The sequence below is a fragment of the Lemur catta genome, chromosome 16, assembly GCF_020740605.2.
Source record: "Lemur catta isolate mLemCat1 chromosome 16, mLemCat1.pri, whole genome shotgun sequence".
In the NCBI taxonomy this organism is placed as follows: domain Eukaryota; kingdom Metazoa; phylum Chordata; class Mammalia; order Primates; family Lemuridae; genus Lemur; species Lemur catta.
This window is the reverse complement of record NC_059143.1, coordinates 7,622,561-7,642,377: the sequence shown is the minus strand read 5'-3', so window position 1 is coordinate 7,642,377 and position 19,817 is coordinate 7,622,561. Positions and strand designations below refer to the sequence as shown.

Genomic DNA, 19,817 nt, shown 5'->3' with positions numbered 1-19,817 from the left:
TATTAGGGTAACAAGCCTTTTTTTTTAGAATTGTTTTGTTTGGGGAAACAGAAATAATTTCAAGTCAGAACTTTTGTTTGCCTTCTTCCTGTTTGTTTGTTTTTAAATAAAAGAGCCAGGTTCATTTCTTCCACAGGCCCTAGCTCCTCCTGTGTGGCAGGTGCTGACAAATACTCTCCCGCCAGCCCCGAGTTTTCCACCCTCTCATTCTCCAAGCTTCCCTAGGATTAGCAGGATGGGAATCCTAGGTTTTAAGTAAGAACTAACTTATCAATCATATGCTATTTAAATTGGAGAAATCTTTTTTAAACAAGTTGTTGATGAAAACACAGAAGAATAATTACAGTATAGCCATCAATCTAGCAGAGTGGAGTGTGGTCTTTTTGTGAAACCGTTTGCGCAGACGCGTAAACAACTTCAAACAGAAAACTATGTAATCATAAAAAGATCGTAAATACCAAAATAGGAGGCTCCAAATAAATCAAAATATTTTAAATAAACATTTATCTGCTTAGTGTTAACTAGAGAAAATGGTTACATGTAGGTAAAACTCAAATCTTATTTGATTGACTTTTTCCCATCGCCAATTGCATTACTTATGTAACAAAGAGTAAATGGTTTGGGTTCTCTTTTGCTCTAGGTAAAATATAAGTTCCAAACTTCCAGGGCCTTCTGTGGGCATCACAGCTTTTATGAGGGTTAGAAAAGGTCAAAACCTGTTCCAGGCTGGGTGCGGTGGCTCACGCCTGTAATCCTAGCCCTCTGGGAGGCCGAGGCGGGTGGATCACTGGAGGTCAGGAGTTCGAGACCAGCCTGAGCGAGACCTCGTCTCTACTAAAAATAGAAATAAAAAAAATTATCTGGACAACTAAAAATATGTATAGAAAAAATTAGCCGGGCATGGTGGCGCATGCCTGTAGTCCCAGCTACTCGGGAGGCTGAGGCAGGAGGATCGCTTAAGCCCAGGAGTTTGAGGTTGCTGTGAGCTAGTCTGATGCCACGGCACTCACTCTAGCCTGGGCAACAAAGTGAGACTCTGTCTCAAACAAACAAACAAAAAAAACGTTCCAAACCAATTTTTGACAGTTCTGAAAAACTCCGTAAAAATCATTTGCCTCCTCCTGTTTCATATAGTCTGAAATAAATACAAAGGAAGTCTCTTACTGAAGACTCATTTTTATTTCATACAAGAGTTTTCTTGTAAAGTTCACCTATAGGATGAATTGCAGTGTGTCTGTTGCAGGGCATCAAAACAAGTCAAGATTCTAATTTTGAGTGTAGCAGTAGTGTTCCTTCTGTAAGGATGAACTTTACACTTTGGAAATGTCACCAAGGAGCACAGGCAAAAACTGCTATTCCAGTGGTTAGTAGAAGCCATGTTTATAGTGCCTGTGCAACTTCTTTGAAGCAGAAAAGCAAAACAGAGATGTGAGTTATAACATAGAAACTTGAGAAGAATTTTCATAAAAAATAGATAGATACTGTAGAAATGGAGATGTTTCCTGAATTAACTTATGAAAACAAAGGAACAGAGGTAGATGCTCATTGTTTATTATTCTGCATTAGTATCCTTTTATCAAAAGTGCTGATTGACAAATATAGGCATTTTCTGGGGTAAATGTTGTATAAAATGTGGGATGAGATATGTAACTTGATTGTTCCAGGATACAGCAAGACATAGAGAAGCACAGTCAACATACGTGCGCTGGGATTTTGAGTGTGCGAGTTTGTGAATGTCTCTCATTTTGTACTGCAACCAAGAATAATCATAAAGGAGTTTAATTTTGAACCAAGGTTGAAAGAAATTGAAGGCTACTTTTTGGCAGATAAAAAATGTGACTGTCTCAAACCATTTGATCCATCAATCCTGCCACTGGGGTTTTGCCCAAAGGAAAAACAATCATTTTATCAAAAAGACACTTGGACTCGAATGTTTACTGCAGCACAATTCATAGTCGCAAAGAATGTGGAATCAACCCAAGTGCCCATCGGTACATGAGTGGAGTAATAAAATGTGGTATATGTACACCATGCAGTACTACTCAGCCATAAACAAAAAGGTGAATACCTTTTGAAACAGCCTAGATAGAACTGGAGACCATTCTTCTAAGTGAAGTGTTTCTAGAATGGATTAAAAAAATACCATATGTACACATTATTCAATTTGAACTAATCAATCAACAATTACGTGCACATATGAAAGTAAAACTCAGTGGAAACCAAGCAGGTGGGGGGGATGGGTAAATTCACACTTAACGGGTACAATGTACATTATCTGGGTAGTGGGAACATTTATATCTTTGATTCAAACTGTACAAAAGCAATTCATGTAACCAAAACGTTTGTACCCCTATAATACTCTGGGGAAAAAAGGTAATATCAGTGCATGTGTATGTGTCAGTCTGAGCAGAGATATTAATTTTGGAGGGGGAACTGTGTTTGAAGTTCAGCAGACAGACTTGCCTGACTAGTATGGAAAGCAAGAAGGGTTATGTGATTGCTTTGATAGCTGTGACTTACTAATGGGAACATTTTTTATTTGGGTCAGATGATAAGACAGGATCAATTAGAAATCCCTGGACTGATGCAGATGAACTGTCACATGAAGAAGTGATTCTAGCAGTGGTATGACAGATAAGATTAGGGAGGAATAGCTAGAATTGGAACATTTGAGAAAATGCAGTTTAAGTGTGAATATTAGAATCTGGTCAAGAGTAAATGGTATTAGTTTCCTGAAAAAAGAAATCCATATACTTCTGTCAACATGCATACCTCACAATATAGTCGCTTCTGCAGGCCTGGTTTATTATAAGTTTTGAAATTATTAGTTACAAATATGTTCTCTAAGGACTTTTAGTAGTGTGCTGTGTATGTGTGTGTGTATATCACAAGTAGAAACCATACCATTTGATCATGTAACTTACATTTTGAACACGTCAATGGAAAAGAAGCCAAACAGTGTAAAATAATTTGAAGAGGTTTATTCTGAGCCAGATTTGAGGACCATGTCCTGGAGCCATGCCCAAGAAGCCTTGAGCAAGTGGACTCACTGTGGTTGGGTTACAGTTTGGTTTTTATACATTTCAGGGAGACAGGAATTAGAGGTACAGTCATAAATCAATACATGGAAGGCATACATTGTTTTGGCCTGAAAAGGCAGGCCATCTCAAAGCAGGGGCTTACAAGTCATAGGTTTAGGGATTAAGGCAGGACACCTCAAAGCGGGGGCTTGCAAGTCAGAGGCGGATTTAAGGATTCTTTGGTTGACATTTAGCTGAAAGAGTTAGGCTTTGTCCAAAAGACCAGGAAGCAGTGGGAAGGAATGCTTGAATTAAGATAAGCGTCTTCTATCTTTCATGTGATGCTATACTGGCATCAGATTGGGAAGTAAACCACATCATAAAAATCTGTTTACTGAGATTTTATCATTTGTAGGCATGGCTCACCAGGCCCCTTTAGAAAGGAATTTGGGCAAAAGAAAAAGATCATAGTTTAGTCCTCAAACAGCACCCAAACAGACACACACACGTACATATATATACACACTTAAACGGGGCCACTGCATAGAGTTGTGTGGGTTGTGCATTGCATAAATATATGGTGCCCCTTCATTTAATATAAACCTCATAGATTTGTATATTTTTTGTGGCAGTTTTCCAACAGATGATAATAAGTGTCTTGAGGGAGGGGCTCTCTTTCTAATTTGCACAAAGGTACCACATGGGCTGGCCATAGCCTTGGACCTGCCTGGCTGCTCTCTCCCTCCTGAAGTGATGACAGTCCTGAGGTTCGTTTTGGATCTAGCGTAAGTATTCAAGAATGAAAGAGAATAAGATTCAGAAGTTTGGGACAGGGAAAGGGGAGCACAACTGCACCCTAAGTGTCAGAGCCAGGCTGTGCACCAGGCCCAAGACTCAGCTTTCAGGACACAAGATCTAGTTTCAGGGATGAGAATGTTATTGGTGTGAAACCTATTGTGTCTGATGAGGAGAGGGCTCTGGAATGCTTTCAAGTCAGAGGCCCCCATCCCAGGGTTGTATCCCCAGCACCATTGTATCAATATCTTTAATGACATATGCTTTGGGTTCCTTTAAGTTGGCCTGGTAGTAACCATCATACTCTTTCGATGCAGCATAAAATATCATTTACATTGTGACCCAGTTATTGCACAACATAATCCTCATCTTTCTACTCTCAGAAGAACCAGAGAGAGATTATTCTCTAGGCAGGAAATCTCAAAGAGCCAACAATGTTTTTGGTATATTCATGCCTTCCCTATAATAATCTTTTTTTGAAATTATTACATAATATTTGATATAAACAAAGGGATATATGTAACCCACATAAATTGTGCAGCATAGCAGTAATCAGCTCCCCAGCAGGAAAACAGAATTTCCCTAGAACCTTTCGATCTAACTGTATGCTTTTCTTCCCCATTCTATCCCTGTTCTTCCAGGACAGAGGTAACCATTATCTTGAGTTTTTGTGTAAATTTTTCCTTTGCTCTTACTTTGTTATTAAAATAGTTTCTATCACACATGTATATATTTTTAAATAATCCCTTTTGTGTGTTTCTCAATTTTATAAAATTGCATCCTAGTAGTCTTCTGGCACTTGCCTTTTTTCATTCAATACTGTGTCTCTAAAATGCATTATTGCTTATAGCTATAGTTTATTCATTTTCACTGTAGTATAAGTTTCCATTGTGGGAATATCGATCTGTTTTCTACTCAGTAAATATTTAGGTTGTTTCCATGCTTTTCTTTCTTAATCTTTTGACAACAGTGCTTCTAAAGACATTTCTGCACATGTTTCCTGTGCTCCAGGAATGTGTCTTCCGAACTCTTTTGATGCAGCATGAAATATATTTTACATTGCGACCCATTTACTGCATAGTATAATCCTCATCTTTTGACTTATGTATTCTCATGTTTCTTTTTCTATTCTCTCTTTAAAACTAATGCTGGTGTGACTATTTGACCTAGGGACCCATCCTGCCTCTGAAAAACTTTCCTCCAAGCCAGAGCTTCCCAAACTTTAAGGTGTAAGTGAAGATTCAGCTTTAGGAGGCCAGGGGTGGGGCCTGACTATTTGCCTTCCTAATCAGCTTCCAGGGGTGGCCACTGCTGCTGGTGTGAGAAGCAGCAGTACTTTGAGTAGCAGGGCTCTAGGCTGTTTCCCAAATTTCTCTGGTGACAAGAATCAGCTGGCTGCTTCTTAAAGATGCAAATTCTGGGGCCTCATTACAGTCCCAACAAATTTTAATGAATCTCAGGACTAGGCCTAGAAAGTTTCACATAGTCACGTGCTGCATAATGACATTTGAGTCAACTGTGGTCTCGTAAGATTATAATACTACCGTGTTTTTACTGAACCTTTTCTGTGCTTAGATATATTTAGATACACAAATACCACTGTGTTACAGTTCTCTAAGGTATTCAGTACAGTAACATGCTGTGCAGGTTTGTAGCCTGGGAGCAATAGGCTATACCTTATAGCCCAGGTGTGTAGTAGGCTATGCTGTCTAGGTTTGTGTAAGTACACGCTGTGATGTTCATACAAGGTCAGAATTGCCTAATGACTCATTTCTCATAACCTATCCCTGTCGTTAAGTGATTCATGACTGCCTTTCAAAAGTATGCCAGGTTATTCTTCTCATTAAAGAAGTTTAAAAGTTCTGTTCTAAGAAATATAAAGAAATATACTTAAGAGTGCAACAGCTGGACAGTCACCTTGTATATAATTAAAGTTTTGTTTCTTCTTTTTCCTTTCTTATACCTTTTATTTTTTTACTGCGCTGAATATAACCTCCAGGAAAATGTCAAATAGAAACAGTGTGCAGCTTATGTTGCACCTTAATGTGTTAACATTAAGAATGTTTGCTTATCAGGATTGTGAAATGTCATTCTATTCTTAATTTGTTAAAAGTTTTTCTTACTATGAATGGATATTTCAACACATGTTCTTTTTGAATCTATTGAAATGATCATATGGTTTTCTTCTTTAATTTATTAATGTGATGAATTACATTTATATATTTTAATACTAAATTATTATAATTAATCTAACTCGATCATGCAGTGTTTTATATGTATATGCCTGAATTTGCATATTTTGTTTAGAATGTTCACATCTATGCTCATGAGTGAAGTACATTGCTCACACACATAACCTTTTTCGGTTTTGGTGTTAAGATACCAACTTCTTGACATATTCTAGGGCTTTCTATAGGGTACATAAAAATTTACAATTGTTATATCTTCTTGATGAACTGATCTTTTTAACATTATGTGATGATTCTCTGTGTCCTTTAATGCAACTACTCAGTCTCTTTAGGTTAATATTTGCCAATTATGGCTTTTTTTTGCATTTGTTTACTTTCAACTTTCTGTGTACACATGGCTTAGATTCATTTCTTGTAAACAGAATATGGCAGGATATTGATCTTATATTGAGTATAATTCTCTGGGTCTTTTAATTGGCAAGATTCCCTTTACATACATTGTCATTACTGTTATATTTGGACTTATTTCTCCCACTTTTCTATTTGCTTACTAGTTTTTACTTCTTTTTCTATACTCTTCCCCCTCTTTTCCTTTTTCTTTTTCTTTTCTTTTTCTTCCCCATAATTGACTGAAGGTACTATTATTCTTTAGATGGGTTACGTTTTCAGCTTTTGATCTGTTTACTTTGCTAAAAGTATCATTTTACTGCTATGCATATATTGGTTACACCAGAAAATTTGTCATGCCTATGTAACAATGTCTGTATTTAATATCTTAAACCTCCCTTCCCAGTGATGTAAAGATCTTGTAACATTCTAACTGTGAGCATTGTCTTACCTGCTAATATGCTCTTGTTTTATTTTATTCTGTATTGTTTTTTAAAAGCTCTAAAATTAGACATTATTATTTTATAAACATAAATTTAGATGTTTATTGTTTCTTCTAGCATCTCAGACTTTATTTCAGATATTATTTTTGTTCTTTTTGAATTTGATCCTTCATAGCAGATAGGTTCATTGATAGTAAATTTTTGAAATCATCTTTATTTTATCTTGATCCTTGAAAGATGGTTTCGCTACATATATAATTCTAAGTTGATACCTTTTCTCTCAGCACTTGGAGTATACTGTTCCCTTGTTTTCTGCCATCCACTGTTGCAGTTGAGAACTCTTCTGTCAGTCTAATTGCCATTACTTTGTAGGTGATGTGCTTTGCCTCTCCAGATGCTTTTAAGATCTTCTTTTTGATTTTGAGGTCTGTACTTTAACTATATTATGTCTAAATGTGTGAACTTAATTTTCAGTTTTCCTTTTTTTGTATATGTTATACTTTCTGTATCTTTTGATTGAACTTAATTTTCAGTTTTCCTTTTTTTGTATATGTTATACTTTCTGTATCTTTTGATTGATATCTTTTGTCAGTTCTGGAGATTTCTTAAACATTGTAGCTTCAGTTAGTTCCTCACCTCTATTCTCTCTCTTATACTTCTGGAGTGCAAAGTAGACATAGGTAGACCCTCTAATTTTGCCCTGCATCTTTCTTTCCTGTTTTCTATTTTTATTTTCCTATTTCTATTTCTCTGTACTGCATTCTAGATAATTTCCTCTGACCTACCTTCTAGTTTATTAATTCTCTTAAGCTATGTCTAATCTTGCTATTTAATCCATCTATTGAGTTTTTGTTTTATTTCAACAATACTTTTATTTCTAAAAGTTATATTAGTTGTTTTAAAATTGGATCATTTTCATAGCGACTTATTGCATGTTCTTTTTTGTGATTATTATTATTATTTATTTTTGTAGAGATGAGGGGGGTCTCACTGTGTTATTCAGGCTGGTCTTGAACTCCTGGCCTCAGGCAGTCCTCCTGCCTCAGCCTTTGAAAGTGCTGGAATTATAGGTGTGAGCCACTGCACTTGGCCTGTGATTATGTTTTCAAATTTTAAAGTGTTGCTCAAATTTTATATTTTGCATCTGATAATTTGGGTGATCTAAATCTGTTGTGTTATATTTCTGCTGATTCTCACTCATGGTAGTTTTTATTCTGGTGTTTTTGGTAATCTATGTTACTGAGCTTTATCTTTGAAAATAGGAGGCCCAATTCAAGGATAATTTAGTTCATAGAAGATTTGTGCTTGTGTTTGCTGGGATCCAGGAAATAATACTGAATTTTGATGCTTTACCCACTGCTAATCATATGAGATTAGCCTGGGAACATCAGAGTTGGCTTCCCTACCCTGCCCCTCGCCCAAGGCTTACCCTTTAAGAGACTGCAGAGCTGATATAGGCAACTGCCATTTGCTTTCTTTTGTACAAGGACATGGTTTAATGTGTCACAGAAGACACACTGTACCTTGTACAATAAAAAAGAAGTTTTCTTATGCTAGATCTAGTTATATTAAAGTGGGTAAGTCCTTCAGAGTAAATGATATGCCATTTTGTTGTAACCAGAAATTTTAATAATTATTTTATCGATGCATTATTCATCAACTTATTAATTTATCTAATTCTCTATTTGATGAGTTTGAATATTTTATTTTGCTTTCACACCAACATATATAATGATATGATATAATGAGTGGTTATTGGGAGAGAGTTTTAATATAATTTAATATAAACATTTGTCAAACAGTTACTATAGCCAAAGACAGAAATAGTTATATACATTGTAAATTTTTATTTCAGAAATTATATCAAATAAATAAATAATGCAACTCATAAAATGGTCCCACATTAGGCTTTGCTGATTTACATTTAACTAGAACCCATACCAATAACACAAGATCTGTCTTTGGGAACTGGCATTAGTTCATAGCCTTGAAATACAATCTCTTTGTGGAAAATGGAACATCTGAACATTGTTTATTTTTGAAGAGAAACTTGGCCTTATTTAGTATACCTGGAGATAGGAAAACTCTATAAGCCAACAGTCCCCACTTTTTGTGTTCACCAAGGTAGACTGTGGCCAAGAGAACATGTATACAGGGATGCTCATTGTAGCTCTGATTGAGATAAAGAAAAAGTAGACTCAACCATTTGTTCCTCAATAGGGAAATGGATAAGAAAACTGTGGCTTATTTATTTAATGGGATTTTATGCACCAGTTAAAGTGATAACTAGATCTAAATGCTTGAACTTGGGTACATCAAATGAAAGTTCAGGTTGTAAAGAATGGTAGCATTTTTGTGAATTTTTAAGAATCCTAGATGTGTGTAATAAAAGTACAAAAACATGTCCAGGAATGATATATAATAACCTTCGGATAGTGAGTAGGAAGGTGGCAAAATTTTATATCAGTAATATTTTATTTGTTTAATAAAAAGTGACCCAAAGCAAAACACAAAATGTTAACATTTAATATTAATAGGTACACAGGTGGTTGTTTTGTTTTGTATTTTTCAGTGTGTTTTAAAGGTTTGATTATTAAAACTTCAAAAACCTTAAACATTAACAATAAAATGTTTAAAATAAAAACATCTTTCAACCCTTTTAACACAGCTAGTCTTATTTTGTACAGTTAATTCAGGCAGAATAAAATCTGAGTAATGTTATTGTCATTGTGGGTATTATCACTAATGTGGGTTTTATCAGTACCCACGGTTCTTTATTTTGGAAGGTGTCAACAGCACATTTTTACCCACTCTTTTTTCCAAACTCTATTCAACAAACTTTTTACTTAAAATTTCAAACTTAAAAAATTCTTTAAAAAATTTATCCTGAAAGACATGGTGAAATTATCCTGAAACCAGGTACCTTCAGTGACTAAACCATGATATAATATATAGTCTTTTACTTTATTTTATAAATGTACAAACCAAACCAAGATTGTACACACTGCTCTTTCAGGGTTACCTGACACGGTTAGAGAATGCTCCTTCTAGGTAGTCAATGGTGACATGTTTAGAGTGTTATGAAGCCTTTAGGCCTCTTGCCTGAGAGGATTTGTGTTCTTACCATAAGGGTATGTCTTAGACATTTTATTGTGAAAGATGGTCCTTCACATTTCCCCTAAAATGTGAATAGGAATTCCAGCTTTCTAATGAAACTGAAATAAATATAATCAATGTAATTGGCATGTGAATAGTCCATTTCTCAGCAACATGGGTAGTAGGTTACTTACCTTTACAATTTAGGCCAAGTTCATACCAGCATACAGAAAACATGAAGGACATTGTGAGACTGTGTCCATCTTAAACCAAGAAATAAAGTCAAATGTTTGATTTCATGTAGAGTTTGGCATTGCTGCACTTTCCTTAATTTACTCTCTAAGACTTTGTTTCATCTCTTAAATTAGTAATGTTTATGAAATTCAGCTTGTTTTTCATGAAGATACTATTCTTCCTTTATATAGGATTTTTTGACATATTTAAGAAAAACATTGTTTTTAAGGGCATTTCTTGAGTCTAATTACAATAAAATGTGAAAACAATGTAATATATATGGAAAGTATTCTGGTAGAAGAGACTACTCAAATTTATATAATTTTTATAAGTTTTAATTTATTCTGATACATCACAGGTATATGGATGCTTGTAGGGTAGTGCAGATTAAAGACTGATGTATTTCAGAATTTTCAACTTGACTGACAAAGATTCTTTTTTAACTCTGGAGAGCACTGACTAATTCAGAAACTATTGCTTTTTCACTTGAAAACAATTCCTTGTCCCTAGAATCTTTACTGCTTAGGAATATTGAATTATTGGGTAACATTAACCATAATATTAGTTAATCAGGCCTTCGCTCTGATGTAACTGGATAGTAAAGTAAACGAAGCTATCGCTTTATTGTTGTCACCCTCTTGTGTGACTGGTGAGGCAGAAATACAGCAGCTGAAGGCTCCGAAGGGCCCCACCGCGCCTTTCTGGCTGTTCCCCCTTTGTTGTAATAGGCCTCTGTAGAGCTCACGGAGAGGTGGCAAAGAGAAACCTGGTAGCAGGAGCATTGGTTGTAATCTAGGTTTTTGATTATCAATGACAGGATCCTAAAATTACACCCAAATATCTCTCACCGGTTCTGAAATTGAGTTTCTGAAAAAGCGCTGCAGTAGTGATGGAAAGTAAAGTGCAGAGTTCCAGAGAAATGAGCTGCGAATTGAACCTGCAATGGAAATTGATCCTATCAGTCAGTTTTTGCCCTTACTCGTGGAAAAACAGGACCGAATGTGGAAGTAGCCAGGATCGCTGATTAAATGGGATGCTGAAGTGCTGGAGGCTAGAACTGGGCTTGCAGGTTCCTTAGGTCAGGACTGCAACTGTCAGCCTTCTCTGTTTGAAACCTGGCTCAAACTGGCAGAAAGAGAACAGAATGAAAAATGCGACAGGCACCAGCAGGGGAATTGGTATAAGAGCTCCCTGACTAAGCTTCCTGTGTGACGGCCAGTGCACTCTGTAGGCAGCCCATTCTAGTCTCTCGTCATGGGTCAATGGGGCCTGTCACGATACTCATTCTGGGGATGGGGGATGCATCAGTGTGGTCCAAGGATATGAGTGTGAAGAGAAATGGCCTTGGAATCAATTCCTGTCCTCAATAGCTTCTTCCAGATTGTGAGTCAAGAGGAACAGATATCCTACAGCTAGTGGTCCTATGGATATAATTCATTACCCTGGTATCTAACTGTGAGAGATTTATATTGTGCAAGTAGAATGGTAGTAATGGTATGCCAAGATTTTTTGGGCAGTGTTTGTATTCTACTTCCAGAAATGCAGTGTGAATTGCAGTTAACCTACCAAAATTACACATTTCTGGTTATGAAGTTGCTATTTTTTTTCTACAGTGTGATGTATTTTTACAGTGATACCCTTGAAAAGTCTCCAGTGACGGTCTGGCCCTGTGGCTCACACCTGTAATCATGGCATTTTGTGAGGCTGAAACAGGAGGATCATTTGAGGCCAAGAGTTCAAAACCAGCCTGGTTAACACAGTGAAACCTTGTCTCTACAAAAAATAAGAAAAATTAGCCAGGCATGGTGGCACACACCTGTAGTTCCAGCTACTTGGGAGGCTGAGGCAGGAAGATTGCTTAAGCCCAGGAGTTTGAGGCTGCACTGAGCTATGATCACTCCACTGCACTCTAGGTGACAGAGTGGGGCCCTGTCTCTACCAAAAAAATTAAAAAAAAATTAGCCAGGGGTGGTGGCATGCACCTATAGTCCCAATTGCTTACAAGGCTGAGGCAGGAGGATCGCTTGAGCCCAGGAGTTCAAAGCGCCAGTGAGCTATGATCACACCACTGCACTCTAGCCTAGGTGACAGAGTGAGACCCTGTCTCTAAAAGGAAAAAAAAAAAAAAATCAAAGTCTTCAGTGATCACCAGTATAACTCACTAGAGTAAATATCCCTGTGGAATGCCTCATTCATAGTTAGCAGCACATTAATAGAAATGGTTCTGCAGAAACACTGAAAATAAAGGTACTCTAAAACACTAACTTAGGTGTAATCATAAATCCATTGCTGGTCAGAACTCAATTTTGATGAATGGCAGAAGAAAAGGAAAAAAAAGCATTGAAATCAGGCAGTGTGCTGCGGATGAGTGGAAAGAATTGCCAGCTTTCCTTAGTCATTGGAGGTAGCCTGTCAATACTACCCTTAAAGGAGGCTGCTATCACAGGTACGTGGTAGCACACAGCATTTCAGTTGTATGTATCTGCGTTTTGCTAGCCTTCCCCAATTCACTTCACTTAGCCTTTGAGCCATGGCAAAAGAAAATGACAGTGCTCTATCTGAGGCAATCCCTGTCCCCTGTGCCATGGTGCTGATTCAACTTCTCTCTTAAGTTTTTGACAGATGGGAAGAGTGTTTAGGAATCAAAATATCCTTCATCCCTACCCCCACTGATACTGACCCTGCCGTGTTGATATCAACATATTATAGACACAAGAGAACCATACACCATAGTTAAAAGCACAAAAGGAAATACTCTGTAAAAGGTTCTGTAAGGTAGCTTTGCCTTGGTTAACCTGGAACTTGCAGATACAAGCCAGTGAGCTCAAGGCTCTTTTCATCTAAGGTTTAGACTTCATACAGTGTCTGTTTCTAGTCTGTTAATTATCACTCCTGCCAGTGGGGACTTTGGAGCCTTGGTCATAGAGATGATTGTTTTATGTGAAGCTTGGCTATTTTATTAATACTTGGCAAATGTATGGGAAGTTTGAGACACAGTTTTACCCAAATGGAATCTAAGAGGTACTAACAAAGAGGGAGGGAGCTTGCATTTCAGAAACACTCGCCCAGTAGGCAGACTGAGCCCTTTGTTTTTAAGCCTGGGGCTTAGTTTAAGTATGTATTTTCTTGGCTAAGCAATACTGAAATGATGCAGACTTATTTATGCAGTGGGAAATAGTTTTCCATTGAAATTAAGTTAGAACTGCTCTGCTTGTTTAAACTAATATCTGAAGCCTTTAGTCATTTTGTTAATCAGTAAAATTGATGCAAACCTTAGGAAAATGCTTTAGAACAGTCCTTGTGGAGAACTGTTATTAATAAGGAAAAGGGCAAAGAGACACATTAATCTATTTATGTATATGCAATCTGGAGCTTATTAAAAGTTTTTATGAACATTCAACTAATGAAGCATTATATAAAATTAGACATTTCCTTTAAATTGTAAAAAAAAATCACTAATGGGGAAAAATATTCAATGTTATTTCTAAATAACTTACTTGTGATATTTTCCCTATATTAGTAATTTAAATATAAAAAGTTAATGTAGTAATAAGGAACGTTTCCATGAGAATGCCACTCAAGATTCCTTGGAGGAGTTTTCATCTTGCCTGTCCATGGTTCCTAGAGTTATTACAGGATAGAGTAGAATGAATGATCATTATTAACCTCATGTTATAATTTGAGCAGATATCTAATCCTATCTTGCATATATAAAACCAAAACATCATTTCACTTTAAACATTTTCCTTTGTTGGAGGTCACAGGTAAAGGGAGTGGTTCTAAGTTCTTTCTAGATCCTAAATGATGGATAAGACATTGTTGAGAATAGGCAAGAACTACTTTAGCATTGATTATATGGAATTCTGTGCAAATCAAAACCCCAAAAGGCCTGGAGTTCTGCTCAGAAGTTTATGTTCTCTCATCATTCATTATAGTATTCCATGCTGAATTCACAAGCTATTATGCTTATGTTTTTCAATTATATAATTATAAATTCATGTTTAAAGCATATGTGTCAGTATCAAGATTGGTTACTTGGATCAGAGATCCAAAGGAAAAGAGGCTTAAATAAGATAGCATTTAGGCTGAGTGCAATGTCTCACTCCTATAATCCTAGCATGCTAGGAGGCTGAGGTGGAAGGATCACTTGAGGCTAGGAGTTCAAGACCAGCTTGAATAAGATTGAGATCCCGTCTCTACAAAAAATAGAAAAATTAGCTAGGCTTGGTGGCATTCCCATAGTCCCAGCTACTTAGAAGGCTGAGGCAGGAGGATCACTGGAGCCCAGGAGCTTGAGGTTGCAATGCGCTGTGTAACACCACTGCATTCTAGCTGGACTCTGTGTCAAAATAAATAAATAAGTAAATAATAAACAAATAATCACATATAATTTTTCCTAATGAAAAGTTTGAAAGTAGGAGGTTTGTGGCTGATGTGGTAACTCAGTGGTTATCAGGAACTCGAGCTTCTCCTTCATCATTGCTTTGGATTCTTAACATTTAAGTACTTCAAGTTTCATCATGTCTGAGTGAGTTCCAAATATCATATCCTTCATCCAGCTAATGGGAATGAAGAAGGAACAAAGATGGTGTTCCCTTTAAGAACACCTCCCAGAAACTGTTCTTGACATTTCATCTTATGTGCCATTCATCAGAACTTAGACACAGGGCCACATCTTGCTACAGAAGAGAAGGGAAACTGTAGTTTTTATTCTGGGTGGCTTCATGCCTAGCTCAAATTCAGGGATTATTCAGGAAGAAGAGAAGACCAGATGTTGGGGACAAGTAGGAATATCTGTGACATTTGAGCTTCACTAGGGCTTTTATAATTCTTTTCTCTTATGTTTTCTTTTTTCTCCTTTTCTTTTCTAAACAGATCCCATGCGTGGCCCGAGGAAACTGGAAGTAGTGGAAGTCAAATCTCGACAAATCACTATCCGCTGGGAGCCATTTGGATATAATGTAACTCGTTGCCATAGTTATAATCTCACTGTCCACTACTGTTACCAAGTTGGAGGACAAGAACAAGTACGAGAAGAAGTAAGCTGGGACACAGAAAATTCACACCCTCAGCACACAATCACTAACCTGTCACCGTATACCAATGTTAGTGTGAAACTCATCCTCATGAATCCTGAGGGACGGAAGGAAAGTCAAGAAATCATAGTACAGACAGATGAAGATCGTGAGTACTTTTAAATGATTATGTGAAAAATGTTCTTTTAAAAGGCAACTTTTGTTTCTTTTCAGATCATTATCTTGAAACAGAAGAAAGAATTGCCAACTTTATTGAATAATACACATGTGTATCTGTGTTCTTAAGCACGGATTTAGAAAGGATAATGGGAATAAAGATGTAGAAATTTATTTCTATTCTTTATTAGTCATATAGTTACTTTGCTGTCTATAATCCTTTCATATTGCTCTAAATGGTTCTTCATACAAGTTTTATTATATTGGACTGAAAAATTGTGGTTTTGGTATTAGACTATTTATATGAAATGCTTGTTTAAATATATTTAAATGGCATTCTGAAACATCTTTCATAGTTTGGATAAAAATTCAGCACAAAATAGAGGCTGCCCTTACTTTTCAATACAGTGCTGAGAAACTGTATCAAGTTGGTGGTTGTGAAATAGAACATTTTTTCCCACAAGAACAATGTTGAAACTGGATATTACCTTAATAAACAAATATTTAACAAATAAACCATGCACGTCACCAGCAACTCACCAATAAAATAGCAAATACACAGCTGCAGTAGACTTCTAAAATAATTTAAAATAATAAAATCATTCCTTGAATTCCATACCATGGGTATAAATGTGCTTTTACACTGATTTTACAGGGTACCCTTGCATACAATAATGCATTCATATGGTACATGAAATACAGGTGTGGTGTTTTTTATATTTAGTTTGACATAAAATTCCTTTTTTTGGCATAAAAATAAGTGGCAAAGAACTTGGGAAACCCAGTAAATGAATAAACCCTATTCCTCGGGAAAATAGGTGTTTAACTTTTTGTTTCTTCGTGCAAGTGATTACATAATTTTAACCATTGATTAAATCACAAATTAAATGTTTGTGATGGTACTTTATTGTTTCCTTTAAAGAGCTATCAAAGTATGTGTGGGTGCCTTTGCCTGCCCACCACCATGCATGTTGCTGTAGACGAAAAACGTGGCAGCCGCCAGAGTACGTGAAGAGCTCCCCTCACATCCTCACTTTCCTCTCTTGTCACGTCTCCAGCCCTGCTTGTGTTGGTTCCTCTCGAACACCATTTTGGTACAGTTGTTTCTGGTGGGAGCCTTAGCCTGATGCAAGCCACTCAGTGAAGACTGAGACCAGAACCCTGTGTCTGTTTCTTCCAACTCTCCCTCGTCCCCTGGGAAGGAAGAAAGAGGGTGTCGCTTTGTCAGCGAGTCATCGCTGGCCCCTTCCTCCCTTGTGTTTCTATATTTATTCTGGTCCTAACTTCTGTCGTTTATACTTCCAGAGTTTTATACTGTTCTTTTCTCTCAACTTCCACTGCCTATATTCAGATTCTTATTATTTTATGCTGCGATTTCTATAATTGTCTCTAACCTTTCTTTGTGGTTTCAGCCTTTGTTCATTCTTATGCCCCCCCAACTCACTCACTAAACTAATCTTTAAAATACGTTTTCATCGTGTCAGTCTCTCTGCAAGAACCTTCAGTGGCTCTTTATCTTTCATCCAAAGCCTCGGCTTGCTCAAGGTCTTCTGTGTTCTTGGCTCATACTCTAGAAGTAGTAACTTCTCCTGTGCAGCAGCTCGTTCTGCAGAAGTGTCTCTCAGCACTGGTCCCTGTGCCACCCTCCGAGCACACATCCTGGGTGCCTCCTCGCTGCCTGTCTGTTCCCTTCTGCCAATGCTTTTCCACCCTCTGCTCCTCAGTTCCACCTCCAGTTCTTCTCAAGTTTCAGGTCCTTCAGAAAGCTGTCCAACTCTTCCAGCCCATGCTACTCACACCCTTCTGACCTGATTTGCACTCAATAAGATCCTTAAATCTCTGAACCTCAAATTCATCATTCAAGATGTAAGACCCAAGGAGGTTCAATGATGTCCAGATCACACGGTTTAATTATTGGAGAGTCCTAACCCAAAACAAAAAGACTTTGGAAAATACAGAAGAAAGAAATAGAATAATTGACAAAGAATATACAGTTTGAAGAAAAAAGAATGGGAAATGGATCACTTTGTTTATCTATTAACAAAGATTACAATTCATTGAACATTGTGATTTTTATTGTAGGATAATATTTTTATGAAAATAGTGCTTATTTAAACAGAAAGCATGTGGAAAAAATTTACCTATTACTGTTAAGAGTGTCACTAGACAGTATAGGGCTAAATTATACAGACTTAGATATTATCGCTATATATCCCAAATCCTGAACTCCTAGAACCTCTAAAAACAAGTACTGACCTAAGTTCCTATGGGGTACTATCTTCCCTAATTTAATTAATCTTATGGTGTTTTTTTAAAAATTCATTTTATCTGTTCCTGACATTAAAATAAATATACAAATCGCACTTAGGTTTTCTTGGCAACATTTCCATGATGTCATCAATTACAGGGCCTCCACCAGTACATTTTAATAAGTTTATCCTTTTAAGATATACTCTGATTAACATAATTTTGAATATCTCCCTTTTTATATTAGTATTTTATTCTCTTTTATAGTATTTACTTGAATGAAACTGAAAGTTTGTTTTTTCTACATGGATTAATAAATACTCTCAAACAAGAAACGTCATCACAAAATAACAGAGCCACTCATCATCATTATCTTGATACTGTAAGAAACCTGATGATGATGTCATAATAAACACTTTCAAGGTAAAGAAAAAGCTTAATAGAGTTTTCTCAGGCACAGCCTATTTCAGTTCAACTTCTGATTATGATGAACATTTTAGTCTCAAAGTCTGGAATTCAGATTTTCTTGGAACTCACCAGTGTCATCACTTCTTAAATACCTTGTTTTTCTTTGCTTTGATGCAGCCTCATATAGATTTCTTCAACCTAAGAATAACAATTAATTTCATATTGCTATATTATTTAGGATTCAGACATTAGAAATCAACACAATATGACTTCTTCATTTTAGAAATGAGGTAGCTGAGACGCAAGGAGGTTCAATGATGTCTAAATTACACAGTTTAATTATTAGAGAGTCTTAAATTAGAACCCAGGCTTCCCATTTGAATCAGTCATTTATTTGTTCGTTTGTTTGTTAAACAATACTTGACTGTATTTGAAATAACTACAGATGTCCTACATTTACCTATAAGTAACCACTCAACTCAAAAACTCACACTGCCTATGAGTCCTTTTGAAATTCTAGGCAATCTTTCCAACCTGTGCCAGTGTTAGCAACCATTAAAAGCTATGTGTGTCTTCCCACAGTTTTAACCTTTCTTGAGATATGTTTGCCCTTTCATCACCTGGTGAGCATTTGGATTGTTTCCACTTTTTGGCTATTATGAATAATGCTGCTGTGAATATTCATACACAAGTTTTTGAGTTGACGTGTTTTTAGTTCTTGTGGGTACGTACCTAGGAGTGGAATTGCTAGGTCATGATGTAAATCTACCCATATTGAATCAACTGAAGAACGGTCAGACTGTTTTCAAAGTAGCTGTATGATTTTACATTCCCTCTAGCAGAGTATGAGAGTTCTGATTTCTCTACATTCTTGCCAGCACTTACTAGTATCTGTCTTTTGATTAGGGCAATTCCAGTGGATATGAGGTGATATCTCATTGTGCTTTTGATTTGCAGTCTCCTGCTGACTAGTGATGTTGAGCATCTTTTCATGTGCTTATTGGCCATTTGTTTATCTTCTTTGGAGAACTGTTTATTCAGATCCTTTGCCCATTTCTAAATGGGCTGTTTTCTTATTATTGGGTTTTCATAGTTCCTTTTGTATTCTAGATACAAGTTTCTTATCATGATTATGACACGCAGAAACATCTCCCATTCTGTGTCTTGTCTTTTTTTTAGCAGCACCATTTGAATCATAAAAGCTTTCCATTTTGATGACGTGCAGTTTATCTATATTTTCTTTTGTTGCCTTTGGTGTCACATCTAACAAACCATTGCCTAATCCAACGTCATGAAGATTTACACTTGTGCTTTCTTCTAAGGGTTTTATAGTTTGAGTTCTTACAATTAAGTCTTTAATCTATTTTGATTTAATTTTTATGTGTGGTGTGAGATAGAAATCCAGCTTCATTCTTTTGCATGTGGATATCCAGTTGTGTCAGCACCATTTGTTGAAAAGATTATTCTCTCCTCATTGAATTTTCCTGGCACTCTTATTGAAAGTCAATTGACTGCAAATGTAAGGGTTTATTTCTGGGATTCTCAGTTCTACTCCATTGATATATATCTGTCCTATGCCAATACCACACTGTCTTAATTACTGTAGCTTCGCAGTAAGTTTTGAAATCAGGACATGAGTCTTTACCAACTGATTATTGATCACTCCTCTATCACCAAACAATTTGATCCCATACCCCCAAATGTATATTTATTGATAAAGTGTAGCTATCCTATAAATAGGATACACTGAATTCTATATAATATAAAGCATACTCAAAAACTGAATTTACAATGATGATGAAATAA

General features: G+C 36.4%; 1 protein-coding gene across 5 annotated transcripts in view; it reads left to right on the top strand.

Moving 5' to 3' along the window:
* The window catches only part of PTPRM (protein tyrosine phosphatase receptor type M), a 773,614-nt gene that overhangs the window by 438,975 nt on the left and 314,822 nt on the right, over positions 1 to 19,817 (top strand). For all 5 annotated transcript variants that reach the window (XM_045527889.1, XM_045527892.1, XM_045527891.1 and 2 more), the window contains one exon: positions 15,040 to 15,348. In XM_045527889.1, the coding sequence (XP_045383845.1) occupies positions 15,040 to 15,348 (309 nt within the window). The remainder of the gene's footprint in view (positions 1 to 15,039; positions 15,349 to 19,817) is intronic.